At 43.1% G+C, this 16,750-nt stretch overlaps 2 protein-coding genes across 9 annotated transcripts in view; one reads left to right on the top strand and one right to left on the bottom strand.

Annotated features, from left to right (window-relative positions):
• The first annotated feature begins 665 nt into the window (after window positions 1-665).
• On the top strand, window positions 666-15,409 carry LOC121680878 (kinesin-like protein KIF2A). The gene is made up of 21 exons (XM_042060452.1): window positions 666-833; window positions 3,051-3,145; window positions 3,709-3,831; window positions 4,066-4,126; window positions 4,619-4,744; window positions 5,840-5,940; window positions 6,310-6,405; window positions 6,866-6,920; window positions 7,194-7,356; window positions 7,720-7,810; window positions 7,999-8,062; window positions 8,164-8,255; window positions 8,797-8,939; window positions 9,275-9,479; window positions 9,736-9,846; window positions 10,103-10,170; window positions 10,701-10,814; window positions 11,139-11,286; window positions 11,714-11,815; window positions 13,617-13,752; window positions 14,188-15,409. Exons 1-21 carry the CDS (start codon window positions 773-775, stop codon window positions 14,271-14,273), a joined length of 2,241 nt encoding a protein of 746 aa, XP_041916386.1. The 5' UTR covers window positions 666-772; the 3' UTR covers window positions 14,274-15,409.
• Window positions 15,410-15,873: 464 nt separating this feature from the next.
• The window catches only part of LOC121680863 (membrane-associated phosphatidylinositol transfer protein 2-like), a 74,776-nt gene continuing 73,899 nt past the window's right edge, over window positions 15,874-16,750 (bottom strand). For all 8 annotated transcript variants that reach the window (XM_042060420.1, XM_042060419.1, XM_042060423.1 and 5 more), the window contains one exon: window positions 15,874-16,750. This exon is cut by the window's right edge and continues 4,169 nt beyond it. The gene's annotated coding sequence lies outside the window, so the exon portion shown is untranslated.

Genomic DNA, 16,750 nt, shown 5'->3' with positions numbered 1-16,750 from the left:
CTGTAGAAGAGGTATAAAAATAGTGTTTTGTAGCGGCGAAATGACATGCCCTGGTCACTTCCAGGCTAACGAGTTTTGAATAAAAACGGTAAAATCGAACTTTCTCAAAACACATCCGAATGACATGATTTTGATGTCAACTCAACGTATGTACTCCCAATCATCCGTAAATTGATCTAAAGTGCATTTTACTCCGGATAATTCCTTTAAGAGGCTTTCCCCCTTGGTTTTTCCAATTTATTTCAACAGCTTGAAAAGCTAGACCAAAAAATATATAAAAGCTTTCAAGGTTGCAGTGAAAGTGTCAAGGATGAGATTGTATTATAACAGTCCCAAATGATTTACTAGTTAGTTTGCACAATGTCTCAAATTCTCAATAATGTAGATTTGACAGCCTGTTTTTGATTAGACAGCAGCCTATTAGCCTAAATGACCATTATGCTGGGCATGTCACGTCAAATGACATTAGCCAAACAGTGATGTTATGTGTTTATCCAAAGAAGTTCTCACTACATGTGGAAATGAATACATCAATGAGGTGGACACAATGTGGCCTTCTTGTAATTCAGTGTTAGGTCATCACTGCTGCTCTGCTCCGGGCACTGACGCGAGTGGGGAGAGTCTTCTGCGCAGGCGCTGTCATCATCTTTCACCCTCAATTCCTCCTGACCTCCTCCCGGTTTCTGCAGCGCTGGAACAACTTTAGTGCCTCTATTTAAAACATATCACGGTACATATCGGTGCAGATATATAGATATATCACACATGAGGGATGGCATCTTTTTTTGGAAAGATTCTCGTCGGTATTTACGTGGAAATCAAACGGAGCGATGGTAAGTCACACCCAGTCAGATTTATCCGGTTGAAGAAGATGCCTGATTTGGAGGATGTTGCCGCGTTAGCCAGTTTTACATCAGCTTTGTTGCTGAGTAACGCAAGCAGCTAAACCGCTAATCCTCTACAGCTGGCCTGCTGTGTAGAGAGTTTGACATATCATATTCTATTTTATCCCTACGTGTAATATAGCTGTCAAAGAAATGCAACACAATAGACAGGCTAGCTAGCTGCTGTCAGTGCATTGTCAACCTCACATACACATTAGGCATGATGTAGATGCACACGTAGCTAGCTAGCCCTTTATATTTGCCAAGTGCCAACAAATAATGTTAAAAGAGCTAGCGTTAGCTTACCAGATAACATATACTGCAGTCAGTGCGTCCAGTCAGAGCAGGGAAGGAAAGCATATAAAACGATAAGGGTTTTGCGTAAGATGGTGACAGTATTTAACTTAATGCCTGGCTGATTAACGTTAATTAACGTTAACCGACAAGCGGACATATAGCTGTTCTTTCCGGAGGCATGAACTTGTTAGACGGGAATCTTCACAGAGTTCGTCCTGCAACACCCTTGTCTTGGTAATCTTAATGTCACAGGGATATCTCATGTCTGGTAATCTGTCAAAGACAGCCGAACACACGCCCTTAACGACATGGGCGAAAAATAATTGAATATAGATTTGAAAAATCAAGCCTACTACTAACTACACTGTGTCGGATTGTGCTGTTGAACTTTCACTCTCGTCTGGAATTGAAGTGAATGAGATTTCGCGCTTGCGGAGATATTCATTCGTGGACACACCATGCATCTCTGATAGGGTGGTGCTGTTACTAGCCTCACAATCTTCCAAAAACCCCCTTGACAACAGTTAGGTTGTAGCAAGTAGGCCTACAGCCTCAAGCTGATAGACCATCTCAAACATATCCTCTGATCAGTTTTTCGGCATCTGAATGAAAGAATAGCCCATGTTTGCCAACAAGACATGGCTCATTGTATACTGTATGAGCTAATTAATTGCTTAATTGGAGTTAATGCTGATATTAAGCTTTAATCGATTAAGTGTCTACCACCTACCTACCTGCTCATATTGCATTGAAAGAAATGTAATTGTCGATGACTACGGCGTGATAGGGTGGTGTAGTAGTCTTGGCCCAGTTTCTGAGAGCCGTGGAGCACACCCCTTGCCAGCTGGACTACTGCAACTGAGTAGGAATCACAGGCGAATACCATTTAAGCACGCACCAGTGACGCACCCTGCTCTTAAAGGACAATGGTGATAAGGCTCGTTTTCAGAACTGCTTTGAAGATTCATCCCCAAATCATGCTGTACGTTTTATTGATCAAGGGATTGTGTAGAGAAAATGCCATACAATTGCGAGTGAGAAGTTACAGTAAATGACACTATTTTACCCAGAGCCAAACCTAGATCTACACATTTCTTGTTACAATACTAAAGGCCCACACACATTACATACAGTATTGATTGGAGTGGAGCAGTTTGAATATTCTGTATGCCTTGTCATAATCACATAGTTTAATCAATTGCATATTCCTTGATCATCTAGCACAAACATCATGGACAAACCTGTCTCTGAACTTCTGGCTTCTGCCTGTTCTACAAATTGTTCTACAAATTTTAATATTATCGCCACCTTCTAAACAGTGTTATCTTTGTGAGATGCTATCATGTTGTTCCCTCTCGGTTCACTGTTACAATAAGGAAAGTAGTCTAATTAGGTCGCTCTTACCTGCAGTATGACCCTTCCTTATTAGTTTCCTTCACAGATATGCAGTGCATCTTTCCCGGTTCATTTTTTTAAATAATAATTGTTTGAAGTTTTATTTGGCTATTACATCAGTTTGAATACTTGGGTACCTCTTGGTCTGTCAGGTGTTGCCTATAGCTATTATGCCATGAAGGAAGGAAAGGAGGTACAGTAGCACTATGAGATATTATCCGGATATTATGAGGTCACATTCTCTTACCACTGTACTCTACCCTTTGACAGGTTCAAATGATGTTTAAGTATGTTCTCAATCCCATACCTTTTCTTAGTGTTAAACTCATTTAGACCATGTTGCATGGTGATACTGCACTTTAAACAATACATTCGATTGATTGATTGTGTCACCAAAAGAGGCAGTTTAATTCTTTTGTGTTATTTTTGTAAAAAGATGAAAAAGTGGTGGTATTGTGGTGGTCTTTGTTGCAGGACGAATACACCAAGCCATGGTGACATCTCTGAATGAAGACAACGAAAGTGTCACCGTAGAATGGATTGAAAATGGAGACACAAAAGGAAAAGAGGTAGCCAATTTGTAATTTGAGTCATTTGAATGACTAAGACGCATGAGCAGAAGTGGTGTAATATGTCTGGTGTATGACTGGATGCTGAGGCCATAAAGTACCAGAGACTCTTCTCAGGGTTTCTGTGGGATTACTGGGAAAGCCATTAGGGCTAGAGGAGATCGTTATGTAATGACTGCTGTAAAAATCAGAGAGAGTGGTGCTGGAAAGAGTGCATCTTTACTTCCTGGGTGGGTCAGCATTAGGTAGCATTGCCCTAACCATTGAACGAACAAATATGGAGTCTGCATAGTTATGCCAAGGAAATGCAGCAATGACCTGAGCATGTGTAACAGGCACTATGGTAGTACCTAATAAAGTGAAAAGAGATTGATGTCTGTTTTGAAATTAGAGACTTTAAATGGCCTTGCGGCTGTTGATTATTCTCTGTATACAGTACACTGTATTTTTTATTCTCTGCTTACTGTCACTCAGTATGCATGGACTTCAATGATAGTGTGGGAATGTGCTACCTAATGTTGTGAATTAGCTAATCATTTTTGTTCACATGTGTTCTTTGACAGATTGACCTGGAAAGCATATTTGCACTAAACGCAGATCTTGCCCCTGATGAGGAAATTGTGCAGAGTCCCGAGACTCCACCCCCTCCTGTGACCAGTGGCGTGAAGGTCAACAAGATCCCTAAGGTCTGGAGCAGTTTAAGCTCACACTTTCTGCCAGCTTGTTTGGGCCTGTAGTTGTTTAGGTCTGTGCGTCATATTTTTGTGGGGGGGGGGGGGGGAACACACATCCAGCTGGTGTAGCATACAGCAACGGAATGTTTAAGTGAACACAGAAACTGTGTTTGAATCAAATGAATGCAGTCAAGACCCCGAGCTTCCAGTAGGGAGTGTGACAAAGAGCAAATGTGTGTTTTGCAGGCCCGACGAACAATAGCGCCACAGAAGAACGACACTCCGTCCCGGGACAACAGAGTCACAGGCAAGCTGCTCAAGCTCTCATCGCTACATGGAGTTTGTATTTCTTTTGTTTGTAGTCTTTTGATGTGGTGTGTCCTAGTCCTACTCCTGGATCCCACATCAGGCCACGTCTCCCTTTAGAATTGTTTATATGATTTATGGGGTTCAACAGATGTTACAGAAGCCCTGGCTGGCACACAAGTGTTTACCGAGGCATACATCCAGTACTTTAGTCTTATAATAATCTGATGATAATAATGTGTACATGTTTCTGTGTTCCGCTCTGTCTGTGTGTGCGTGCGTGCGTGCGTGTGCGTCTGTGTGTGGGTGTCTGTGTGTGGGTGTCTGTGTGCGTCTGTGTGTTTCTGTGTGTTTCTGTGTGTGTGCGTGCGTGCATGCGTGTGTGTCTGTGTGTGGGTGTCTGTGTGTGGGTGTCTGTGTGTGGGTGTCTGTGTGCGTCTGTGTGTTTCTGTGTGTGTGCATGCGTGTGTGTCTGTGCCTGCATCTTGTGCAGTGGGGACCACGCGAGCCCGGCCCAGTCAGGCCCAGCAGTCCCAGCAGTCCCAGCAGGCGGAGCCGCCCCCCCCAGCCCCTGCACCCCAGCTCACCCAGCAACAGACCCTGCAGCAGCAGCAGAACGGTACTCACATGATCCCACTAGCAGCTGACGAGCCCTGTGCTTAAGTGTGAATGCAGAGCTCCTAAGTGTGTTTGTACAATTATTCTGTAAGTAGCTTTGGACAAAAGCGTCTGCAAAATACTATAACCATAACCGTATGTGTGTACCGTAGTGTACTTACGTGTGATACTCAACCTACTTCGGTACCTAAGTCCGGATAGTACATTACTCTGAATACTCTGAGTAGTCTGAGTAGTACCGTAGTAGTGAACAGTATTACTCAGGTGTGAATAGTACAGCATTTAAGTGTGAACAGAACGGTACTTTACATTTACAGTACGTAAGGGATAATGTATAGAATGGCGGTCATTATTGGGAAAATAAATCCCGACAGGGCGAACCGGACCTCGACGCGCCAGCGGAGGGGTCTTGCTTCGCCCTGAAGCGTTCTACCTGCATTGTGAAGAGCCGTATAATAAATTTACAGTATTTGTTTAGCAGACACTTTTATCCAAAGCAACTTGAGAATGAGGAGTAACATTCTAGCTACAATGCAGAGGCGACCTTAAGTACCAGTTAATACTACATCAATAACTACTATAGTAACAGAGCATGAGCGTGCAAGAGTGCAGAAGTGTTAAGTACTCGTCAAAGTGAAGAAGGTGGTAAAAGTAGCTGGAGGTAGAAGAGGAAAGACTAGGAGGTGCGTAGGAAGTGCATGTTCGGTGTGTTGGGTTCTTAGAAGCGTTAGGAGAGGAGGTACTCTCTGAAGAGTTGGGTCTTCAAGAACGTCTTAAAGATAGAGAGGGACGAACCTGCTCTGGTAGCACTTGATAGGTTGTTCTTCAATTGGGGAACTAACTACAAATGAAATTAATCAGGACTGCCGTGTGTGTAGTGAAGTGAAGTGATAACAGTAATGTCGGTGGTCAGTACTGCTCCATCTGTCCTGTCTCTGAGACCTGTGTGTGTAGTTAAGTGATGACACTAATGTCGGTGGTCAGTACTGCTCCATCTGTCGTCTCTCTGAGACCTGTGTGTGTAGTTAAGTGATGACACTAATGTCGGTGGGCAGTACTGCTCCATCTGTTGTGTCTCTGAGACCTGTGTGTTTAGCCCGTAGGAAGTCCAGCTGTGTGAAGGAGGTGGAGAGGCTGCAGGAGAAGAGGGAGAAGAGACGACTTCAACAGCAGGAGCTCAGAGAGAAGCGAGCTCAGGTACCTACAGTACAGTACCTACCATCCCAAGCACGCACACACACACACACACACACACACACACACACACACACACAGAGAGACACTGTGGTAATATCACCCTTTGACAATCGGTTGACCTGCCCACTGTTGTAACCCACCATTATAAGTCTGTTGCTTTGGATAAAAGCAACAGCTAAATACCAACTTTGACTTAATAACTTAATCTCATCTTTCCACTGTCTCTCAGCTATATGTCTTGCATACAGTCTAGGCCTTCCACAGTCTGACCCTTGCCCCTTCACCTTCCCAGCATCATCTCCAAGCTCTCTCTGTCCTATCTGCTCTCAGTGGGAGTTTGGGACTCATGTAATCTCTGCTCTTTTGCAGGAGGTCGACGCCACAACCCCAAATTATGAGATTATGTGTATGATCCGAGACTTTAGGGCCAGCCTGGACTACCGGCCACTAACCACTGCTGATATGGTGAGTGACTGACTTAGTTGGCTGGCTGTAGTCGTCTGCTCTAGGGAACTAAATAATTTAGTCTTCAAGGATACCTAATAGATGCCCACTAGATCCATTCATTTGCCGATGTTTGCTGGAAGTGCACACAAGTGTTTACAGGGAGGTTATGGCATTCTTTTGGTTTCCTTGTCAAGTATTAATTATCAGAAATTAGTGATTGGAGCTTCAGTATGTAATTTCAGTTTCAGAGTTTGTTTGACCTTTTGGAAATATTGAAACAGATGACTTAGAGAGAAATGTCATGTTATGTTTGTCATTAGCTGAACCAGCCCTTCTGTTTGGGAGAATGAAAATGAACAAGAATTTGCAGAAATGAAGTATACGTTATTAAATTTAATGCAGTATTTGGAGAATGGCCATGGTGGGATTGGGATGTGGCTCTGTGCTGTAATCTCTGATGTTGTTTGGATTGTTTCAGATAGAGGAGCACAGGATATGCGTGTGTGTCAGAAAAAGACCTCTCAACAAGAAAGGTACAAATGTCTCATTCAAACTCATTTAAGCCAGCCAAGTCACATACTGTATTTAGATGAACGCTTTTTTTTTTTTTACGTAAGTCATTTGATATGGCATTGCAAGCTTGAAAAAGTAAAAATGCTTAGATTTTTATATGGATAGATGGCAGGAGCACTTTTTATGCTCAAATTTGACAGATTTTTTGGCTTTTTGCCATAAATATATTTTTTTGCTGCTGTTTGACTGGTATGATTCTAAAGCAGTCTAAGTATTGTGCATTGTGTTTACAGAGCTTACAGTAAAGGACCTGGATGTCATCACCATCCCCAGTAAAGACGTGGTCATGGTTCATGAGCCGAAACAGAAGGTGGACCTGACCAGATATCTGGAGAACCAGACGTTTCGCTTTGACTACGCTTTCGACGACTCCACCACTAATGAAATGGTTTACAGGTGAAGCCTAGTCATGTCTTTTATTTCAAAATAAATTTCAAATAACAAATTTCGAGAGGCTACGTTTTTTATTTTGAATGTTGTCACAGGTAGAACTTCATTATGTTTTTATTTATAACTGATTATTATTTTTTAATCAGTTAATTTTCATGAGGTCATTAATGGCTTTTACTATAATAACATGATAATATTTTAATATGCTAGTATTCATAGACCTCTGAAGTTCACTTCCCAAAGCTGCCATCTGGATCTCCTTATAAGGGCAAAGATGGCAGCTTTGGGTCCTTTTTTTACTCAAACTTCAGAGGTCTATCCATTAAGTTAGCTGACGTGCATTTCTTTGGTGTGTGTGTGTGTCTGCAGGTTCACAGCGAGACCGCTGGTAGAGACCATCTTTGAGAGGGGCATGGCCACATGCTTTGCCTATGGCCAAACTGGCAGTGGAAAAACTCATGTAAGTCGTAGTGTTTTCCATGTCTAAGAAGTGGGTAACTAAACTGCCTGTCCTCTGAAACAAGAAGGAAAAGTGCTTATCCTTTCATAAAATTATTCTCAAATTTCTACAATGTTTCATGTTCTGGTCTGTGCTGTTATCCATGCTGCCCTGAGTCATTAATCTAAAATGCTGTTTCCTCGTGCTAGACCATGGGTGGGGATTTTTCAGGCAAGAACCAGGACTGCTCCAAAGGGGTCTACGCCTTGGCTGGTAGGTTTCATTCGAAAACTACATCTATAGTTTCATGATAGTGACTGATCTTTGAGGAGACAGTCTGCCTCATGCTAGTCATTGATCATTCTCTCCTGTAGCTAGGGATGTGTTTCTCATGCTCAAGAAGCCAAACTATAAGAAGTTAGAGCTGCAGGTGTTTGCCACCTTCTTTGAGATCTACAGTGGGAAGGTAAGACGTAAAAAGACGTAATGGATTTGGATTTGATAGATGTTTTGCTCTCCTCTCTTGCATCAGGATAACTCTGTATTCTGTACTCTCTCTCTCTCTCTCTCTCTCTCTCTCTCTCTCTCTCTCTCTCTCTATCTCTCTCCCCTTCCACGTGTGTGTGTGTGTGTGTGTGTGTGTGTGTGTGTGTGTGTGGTTGTGTGTGTGTGTGTGGTTGTGTGTATGTGTGTGGTTGTGTGTATGTGGGTGGGTGTATGTGTGTGTGTGTGTGTGTGTGTGTGTGTCTGAATGTCTGTGTGTGTGTGTGTGTGTGTGTATTCCTGTCTGCATAATATCTGTGTGTGTGTATTGTTCATGTGCATCCATGTTTGTGTGTGTGTCTGTGTGTCCATGTGTGTGTGTCTGCGTGTGTGTCCATGTCCGTGTGTGTGTGTGTGTGTGTGTGTGTGTGTGTTTGTCTGCGTGTGTGTCCATGTCCATGTGTGTGTGTGTGTGTGTCTGCGTGTGTGTCCATGTCAATGTGTGTGTGTGTGTGTGTGTGCAGGTGTTTGACCTGCTGAACAGGAAGGCTAAGCTGCGTGTGCTGGAGGATGGTAAGCAGCAGGTGCAGGTGGTGGGGCTGCAGGAGCGTGACGTGCGCTGCACCGAGGACGTCCTCAAACTCATCGAGGTCGGCAACAGCTGCAGGTACCATACTCACGCTACACACACACTCTCTCTCTCTCTTACTCACATACACACACACACACATGCACTCTCTTTCTCTCACTCACACACACACATGCTCTCTTTCTCTCACTCACACACACACACATGCTCTCTCTTTCTCTCACTCACACACACACATGCTCTCTCTTTCTCTCACACACACATGCACTCTCTTTCTCTCACTCACACACACACATGCACTCTCTTTTTCTCACTCACACACACATGCACTCTCTTTTTCTCACTCACACACACACACACATGCACTCTCTTTCTCTCTCTCACTCACACACACATGCGCTCTGGCAACGCAGGACATCTGGTCAGACATCCGCCAATGCCCACTCCTCGCGGAGCCACGCCGTGTTCCAGATCATTCTGCGCCGCCGGGGGAAGATGCACGGCAAGTTCTCGCTGATCGACCTGGCGGGAAACGAGCGCGGAGCTGACACGTCCAGCGCCGACCGGCAGACCCGCCTGGAGGGGGCCGAGATCAACAAGAGCCTTCTGGCCCTCAAGGTGTGTTTGTGTGTGTGTGTGTGTGTGTGTGTCCATACATGTGTCTGTGTGTGCCTGCGCACATGCGTGTGTATCTTATCTGTGTGTGTCTGAGTGTGTCTGTGCCTATGTGTTTATGTTTTTTTCTATGTGAGATATTGTGTATTTGGATTTTGACCTTTTATGGTTACACTCGACCTTTGACCCTTGTAAAGGTTAACTTGTGTGCGTGCGTGTGTACATGCCTCACCTGTCTCCTGGTTGATGCCTCCCTCAGGAGTGTATTCGAGCTCTGGGACGTAACAAGCCTCACACGCCGTTCCGAGCCAGCAAACTCACACAGGTCCTCCGGGACTCCTTCATCGGAGAGAATTCCCGTACGTGCATGGTGAGTGAGATACCCCCCTGGAGACCCACACACCCACACACGTGTATATATATATATATATATAGATAGATAGATAGATAGATAGATATACACACACACACACACACACACACTCACAAATAGACCTCAAGAAGTAACCTTATTTACACGCTCTCCCTCCTGAGAGATTGCAAATACAGAAACACACACACACAAGCACAAGAAAAATGTATTATTCATATTTTCAGAGGTTAACTGTCACGTCTGATTTGAACAGATTGCAACGATTTCTCCAGGCATGGCCTCCTGTGAGAACACACTAAACACACTCCGATACGCCAACAGGTAAGCACTGCGCACACCAGGGACCACATGTGTACTGTATTCATGTGCACACTCCTGGGCAATGGGTCCTGATTGTGGAAGCCTGGTTCAGGGTGTAGTAAGATTATGTTCTACAAAATAAAACAGGTGTTTTACCTGAGACTGAAGAGTATTTGACTGAATGGGCTATTCTTGGAGCCTCCCCCTTTTTTGCGCAGAATTTTACTCAGTTGTGGTGTTGGCTGTGATAAAGGCTGGGACTGTCTCATGGCCATGAGTTCAATGGACTGTGTGTGTGTGTCTGTGTGTGTCTGTGTGTGTGTGTGTGTATGTGTCTGTGTGTGTCTGTGTGTGCCTGTGTGTGTCTGTGTGTGTGTGTGTGTGTGTGTGTGTGTGTGTGTCTGTGTGTGTGTGTGTCTGTGTGTGTGTGTGTGTCTGTGTGTGTGTGTGTCTGTGTGTGTCTGTGTGTGCCTGTGTGTGTCTGTGTGTGTGTGTGTGTGTGTGTGTGTGTGTGTGTGTGTGTGTGTGTGTGTCTGACCGGTTCTTCTCAGGGTGAAAGAGTTTGGCATCAGCCCCTCTGACATCCCCTTCAGCCAGACAGGTGGTAACCGTGCAGAGGTCTCCCCCACTTACGAGGAGGAGGACTTCGATCCCTCTCCCAACAGGTCGCACCTTCACCAATACACCTTTCTAATAACACACATATTCACTGATACAGAAACTGTGTAGAACTCTCTGTGCCTTTTCGCCAAAGTCCACTTTGCTATAGTTTCATTATTATAGTTTCACTGTATTATAATTACAATAATATAATAATAATTACAACCTAAAGCTGACCTGAGCTCTTTTATCAATGCTTATTTCTGTATGTGTGTGTGTGTGTTTGCATGTATGTGTGTGTGTGTGTTTGCATGTGTGTGTGTGTGTGTGTTTGCATGTGTGTGTGTGTGTGTGTTTGCATGTGTGTGTGTGTGTGTGCGGGTGTGCAGGGTGACGGAGATGTGTGGCGACCCAGGCGTGGTCATGGATGGATGTGGGGGGGGTCCGTCTCTGAGCCAGCTGGAGGTTCTGGAGGCCCAGTGGGCCATGGGCAGCTCTCCACAGAGGGACGACCTCAAGCTGCTGTGTGAACAAAACGTGAGTGCAGACCCCACAACATGCATACAATAACACACACACACACACACACACATACAAACAACTGTACACAAATGATTAACACACACATAAACACATGCTCACACACACAGACACACAGTATAGTAAGCTATTCATATGTGGTATTATTGTATTGTGTATTATTATCGTTGTCTCTGTACTTGTACTCTGCACAATGAAATTAAAGTTGAATCTAATCTAATCTAATCTAATCTAATCTAATCATCTTCCATACCTAATTGGTATGCTTTTATTTGTTGTTTATTTGTTGAAATATTCATTTAACTTTTATTTTACTATTATCATTATGTCTGCCAGTTTACTGATGAATCTGTCGTTCCGGTCTGTGTGTGTGTGCGCGTGCGTGCGCTTGTGTGTGTGTGTGTGTGTCCGTGTGCGTGTTTAGGAGGAGGAAGTGTCCCCGCAGCTGTTTACCTTCCATGAGGCCGTGTCCCAGCTGGTGGAGATGGAGGAGCAGGTGCTGGAGGACCACAGGGCTGTGTTTCAGGTGAGGCACTTGCACTCGCTGAATTATATCACAGGAAACATTACAGAGTAGACACTAGACTCAATAGGTGAGGGGCGCCAAAGATTCACAGGAGAGGCACACAAGAAAAAATATAGGTCGACATCTGTATGCAGTTCTATTGATATCGGTAATTGTGCGTGCGTGTATTAGCTTTAAAATGCCTCGTTTCCTTGTCCCAAGTCAACAGAAGTCAGCATGGAAACACACGAACCATCCTTCTTCTCCACAAATGCCTTAACATTGTTTTCTGGTCCTTTGTAAAAGTTAGTGCTGTCAATAACTCCTAGCCTACAACACTCATTAGCGAAATCAAAATGATATGTAGTAGGGTAGGCTATTAGGAAAAAACTGATAGCCTATATCCCCTCCGTTTTTAAAAATAATTATGTTGAACACTGATATGCTACAAACATGTTGGGAAAGGCTGTAGCAAATCCCTCGAACAGGTGGTCAATCAGAGATTTCAAACGAACGAGGGAACATGTCACAATGCAACAGTGCTGTTTTCCCTTGATGAAAGTGAAACCACGAGTTTTCATACATCTCAACTTTGGCCAAAGTTTTCAGAAATAATCGTTTTCAGTGATAAAACCTCATTAAATAATATGCTTTTTCCATATGGGGTCTTAGACACAGCGTTTTTTTTTTTTTAAACATAAGCCTAATCTAAGCGTGCTCAAATGACGTGATGGCTAGGCGCTGTTGCTCACCTGTCCATCATCGTAAAGCCCGATTTGATTGGTCCGCCCGATCTAGGGCGAGCATACTTGCTCCACAATGGAGCAATGCCAGACCGAACTTCCCGACCTCAAATGTTGTGGGCGGGACTAAGTTCGGAATGGCACCCAGGCTAGGCAAACCCCATAACATTGGCGAAACATTGCTACTCACTGAGATATATGTGTTCAGTGATGCTGGGAGAAGCAGCTGCTGCTAAACTTGACGTGATCCCTATCTCTGATACCGTAAATCCTCAAATTATGGCCAGGATTCTATTTATAGCCTGGCCTTGGATAAGGGGTCTATTCGGACAAATAAAGGCCGGCCCCCTAATACAAGCTGGGGTAATAATGGCCCACCAGTAGGGCTATCAGTCTACGAGCACTAGATGGATTTCTACCCGATATGATTGACAGTAAGGAGAGTGAAGTTACAGTGGAAGGAATATGGAGTATGCCAGTGAATGTTGTTTTCAGGAGGAAGGTAGGACATGTAGGTTATAAAAGCACTGTAACATACAGTACATAACCAGTGTTTTTAGGGCAGAGGCTATATACTGTAGCAGGGATTACCTAATGGTAGCACCAGAGGGAAGCTTATTCTACTGAAGAGCAAAAGAAAAAGTATTTTGTGAGTGTAACATTATCCACATTAACCAACCCCAACTACAGATCTCCAAGTGTGAGTAGTGGCATCTACTCTCCTTTATGTGGCATTACGTTAAACATTTTATTTAAACATAGGGGAATGTTTGCAAACAGTTTTCTGTTTGCCTCAAGTTTTCTGTGAACGTTGTCCGCGAACATGCGAGGGGCTGGACGGAGGGTTGCCCTAGAGATGGAATATTTACACAAAATTGTTCAAATGTATCTGTTTAGAGAAAATATGTTTGCTGCAAATGTTTGCCTCTATTTTCCTCAAGAAATTTGAATGCACCTCTGCTTTCTGTGTTCATGAATTGTCGTGCCACTCTTTATGGATGTACAATCAAACATGTTGTGTGTACAGTACATGCATATCCATTTTTGAAGTGTAATGTAATATTAAATTTGAATTGTAGGAGTCCATACGCTGGCTGGAGGATGAGAAGGTCCTGTTAGAGATGACTGAGGAAGTGGACTATGATGTTGACTCCTATGGTACACAGCTCGAGCAAATTTTGGATCAGAAGATTGAAATATTAACAGAACTAAGAGGTAACTCTGCACATGTCATGTTCTAATTTTATACCGTTTTATCAGTTGACTAAGTACCTGGGGCCGGTTTCCCGATAACGTTCACTCTTAGGTAAACCTTACCAAAGTTGTTTACCTTTATAGTCGTGGTTTCCGAACTGTCCCTTAGAAGTCTTCTTACGAAAAACTCCTTACATCCGACGTACAAGGCACTGTCTTCCCAGAAGGTGCTGAATTGGTTGACATCGATTGCTCAGAAATCTCCAGACCAACAATGAACGACGTACGAAAGACATTCCTAGCAAAGTACCTTTTGGGAAATGAAATGATAAGGCAGAGCTTATGGTATGGTTATTAACTACGTAGAGTTAGGAAGGCTTCGGGAAACCAGCCCCTGGAGCATTGTGGGGACCTCTAAGCTTTCTGAGGACCTCATCTTATTCTCTCCATCCACAGATAAAGTGAAGTCCTTCCGATCAGCACTTCAAGAGGAAGAGCAAGCAAGCAAACAGATTAACCCCAAGAGGCCGCGACCACTTTAAGAACCATCCCAAGACCCCAACAGTGCCGAGAGATGCTTGACTCCTGAGCGCTCCAACACTTCTTCCCCCCACCAAAAACCAGCTTGCCAGCTCGCCTCAAACTGGACAAGAGTTTAACCAGCTCTGATGGTCATTTCCTGTAGGTGTTGTAGGTGACGACCGCTGTACATGGAAGACAAAGGGAAATTTAACTAAAGCACACAGTACTGTAAATGTAAATCACTCATTTGTAAAATAACGAACAAAGGTCATCACCTTTTGCAAGGGAAACTGACTTGTAATCCTCTGCAGACTCGGAGGGTTGATGACCTTTTATTGTATGCGTTTCAGCTAATTATGATTTGTTGGATGAAGATGAGGCCACTTTATGATTAATGCATGCACAAACCTGCCAGTTGTACCGAAGCCTTTTCATGTTGTGTGTGTATATACTCAAACTTTTCATCTCATTCTAACATCATGACATCTGGATGAGATCTCCGGCAGAATCTTCCTTTCACCGTAACCTGTCCAAGAATATCGCTGGAATTCATGGCTGCTCTACTGTATCTCTGACTGCTTAGAGGAACTGTGGTTTCGTGAACTGAGATTTAATTTCTAGACATGGCACATTCTTAGAAACATACAGTTGTTAAATCCATACTGGATCCCACTGAATGTTTCCAGCTTTTTTGTTAGTTTGTTTTTTTAAATATCAATGCCACTAGGAGCGGAAAATTAGGTACCATTCAGAGTTCTGTGAACAGCTGCATGATTAGACAAATAAACACTATTCATATTGATAATTTTTTTTTATTTTTATATATGGAGGAATCTGTTGAAGAGTCTGAATCATGCTGTATAATCGAATGTGCGAGTGTCATTTACGTTCGTACCATTTTGTTACAAGCTGTGTCTAGTGTTTCAGCTCTCCTCTTCATGTTTTGTTTACAAGGCAATCAATGTTTCTATGTGACTGAACTATTCCCTGTCATCATTAATAATGTACAAAGTCCATCCTGTTAAAAAAAAAAAAAGTTGTTTACCTGTTTTTAAAAACAGAATACTGATGGACAGTGCATAGCTATGAGGAGAACTACTGCTCTGGAACTGTGCAGTGCTCAATGTGACTTAAATAAAGACCCTGCCCAACTGGATTTTTTTGCCTGTCATAAATTGTTAAAGTGCTGACAAATTCACTAGATGATGAAAAAAAAACTGCAAGTGTGTATCTTACTTAGTTATGCCACATGAGGCGTATACTTCCCTAACCACTCATTTCAAATTCGAAGACCTGTGGGCTTTAAATGAGACTGCATCACCAAGTTGTGTAGAAAGTTCTTTAGTTCTTCATTCATTTATAAAGACTATTTGAATCATCTATGGAACCTTTTCTGGACTAGATTCATAGGATTACAGTATATGGTATATGGAAAAGGACTTGGCCAGTAAGCACATCATAGTTGGTCTGTTATGTCAGATAAGGATACAGGGCCAGTTTACTATACATGGATTAAGCCTAGTCCTTGGACTAAAAGCAAACTTCAATGAAAATCTCTATTTATGGGATTGATTTATGGGAAAGTGGTCGACATGCACAGAATCACGGAGCCAGGCTTAGTTGCTGTTCAACTGTTTTAATCCACAGTACATAACTGAGCAGGTCTGACAGAAAGAGCCGCTGATGGAGCAGGGTACTTAACAACAGCCAGGGGAGAGGTGGAGCAAAGGGGCAAAAAGCACAGATCTAAACAGTTAAATACACTCTGTGAACTCAAGATTGAATAGGATCCCTACTGGTCGTTGCTTACTTACTCACTAAAATCAGCTGATGTACCCCCACCCAAGTATGGTAATACAGTATACTGTGTGAGTGTCGTTTGTTTTCGCTTTGTTCACACCAGTCTGTCGTTCTTGGTTTGTCGATCTGATGAGTCGCGTCCCCGACACTAAAAACAGAGCCAGAGTTCCCTGGTTCTGCAGCCAAACCAGAAGTAACACTGAAAAAATGTACAGATGTGTTAAATACAGGTTGATTTCAGATCGCTTACCCCCACCCCGCCATAAAACATAAATATGTCAGATGTACATACTGAAAATATATCTAAATTATCACCACCTCCATATCTTCAAGTGTACATTCATACATTTTACAATGCTATTGTATTTTAATTTATGTAGAATAATCTATATCTGGTGCAAAACATCTGAAATGTCTTTCTACATAGTTGACATTTTTTCCCCATACATGCCGTATACTTTTGAATGTATAACAAAATATGGTCATTTTTAGATTGTGTATGTTTGTGTCTGTCTTATTACTGTTAACTGAAAGCCATAACACATACACATTTGGCCTCACTCACTACACTCCTCAGATGGCGCATGCAATGCACTTACAGTTACAAATGCATGAGTACGAATGCAGAGTAGGATTAACAGATACATTTTTGATTACGATATGATCACAGGTATACTTTTGACACACACACTTAGAA

The sequence above is a fragment of the Alosa sapidissima genome, chromosome 13 (genome assembly GCF_018492685.1).
Source record: "Alosa sapidissima isolate fAloSap1 chromosome 13, fAloSap1.pri, whole genome shotgun sequence".
NCBI classification, from domain to species: Eukaryota; Metazoa; Chordata; class Actinopteri; order Clupeiformes; family Clupeidae; genus Alosa; species Alosa sapidissima.
The sequence above is the reverse complement of the archived record's forward strand: the minus strand, read 5'-3'. Positions and strand labels throughout refer to the sequence as shown.

Excerpts from the sequence above, each read along its gene's own strand:
- LOC121680878 (XM_042060452.1), top strand. The coding sequence starts at position 773 with ATGGCATCTTTTTTTGGAAAGATTCTCGTCGGTATTTACGTGGAAATC. Across the intron at positions 9,847-10,102 it reads AGAATTCCCGTACGTGCATG|ATTGCAACGATTTCTCCAGG; the intron begins GTGAGTGAGATA and ends TGATTTGAACAG. Across the intron at positions 11,816-13,616 it reads ACCACAGGGCTGTGTTTCAG|GAGTCCATACGCTGGCTGGA; the intron begins GTGAGGCACTTG and ends TTTGAATTGTAG.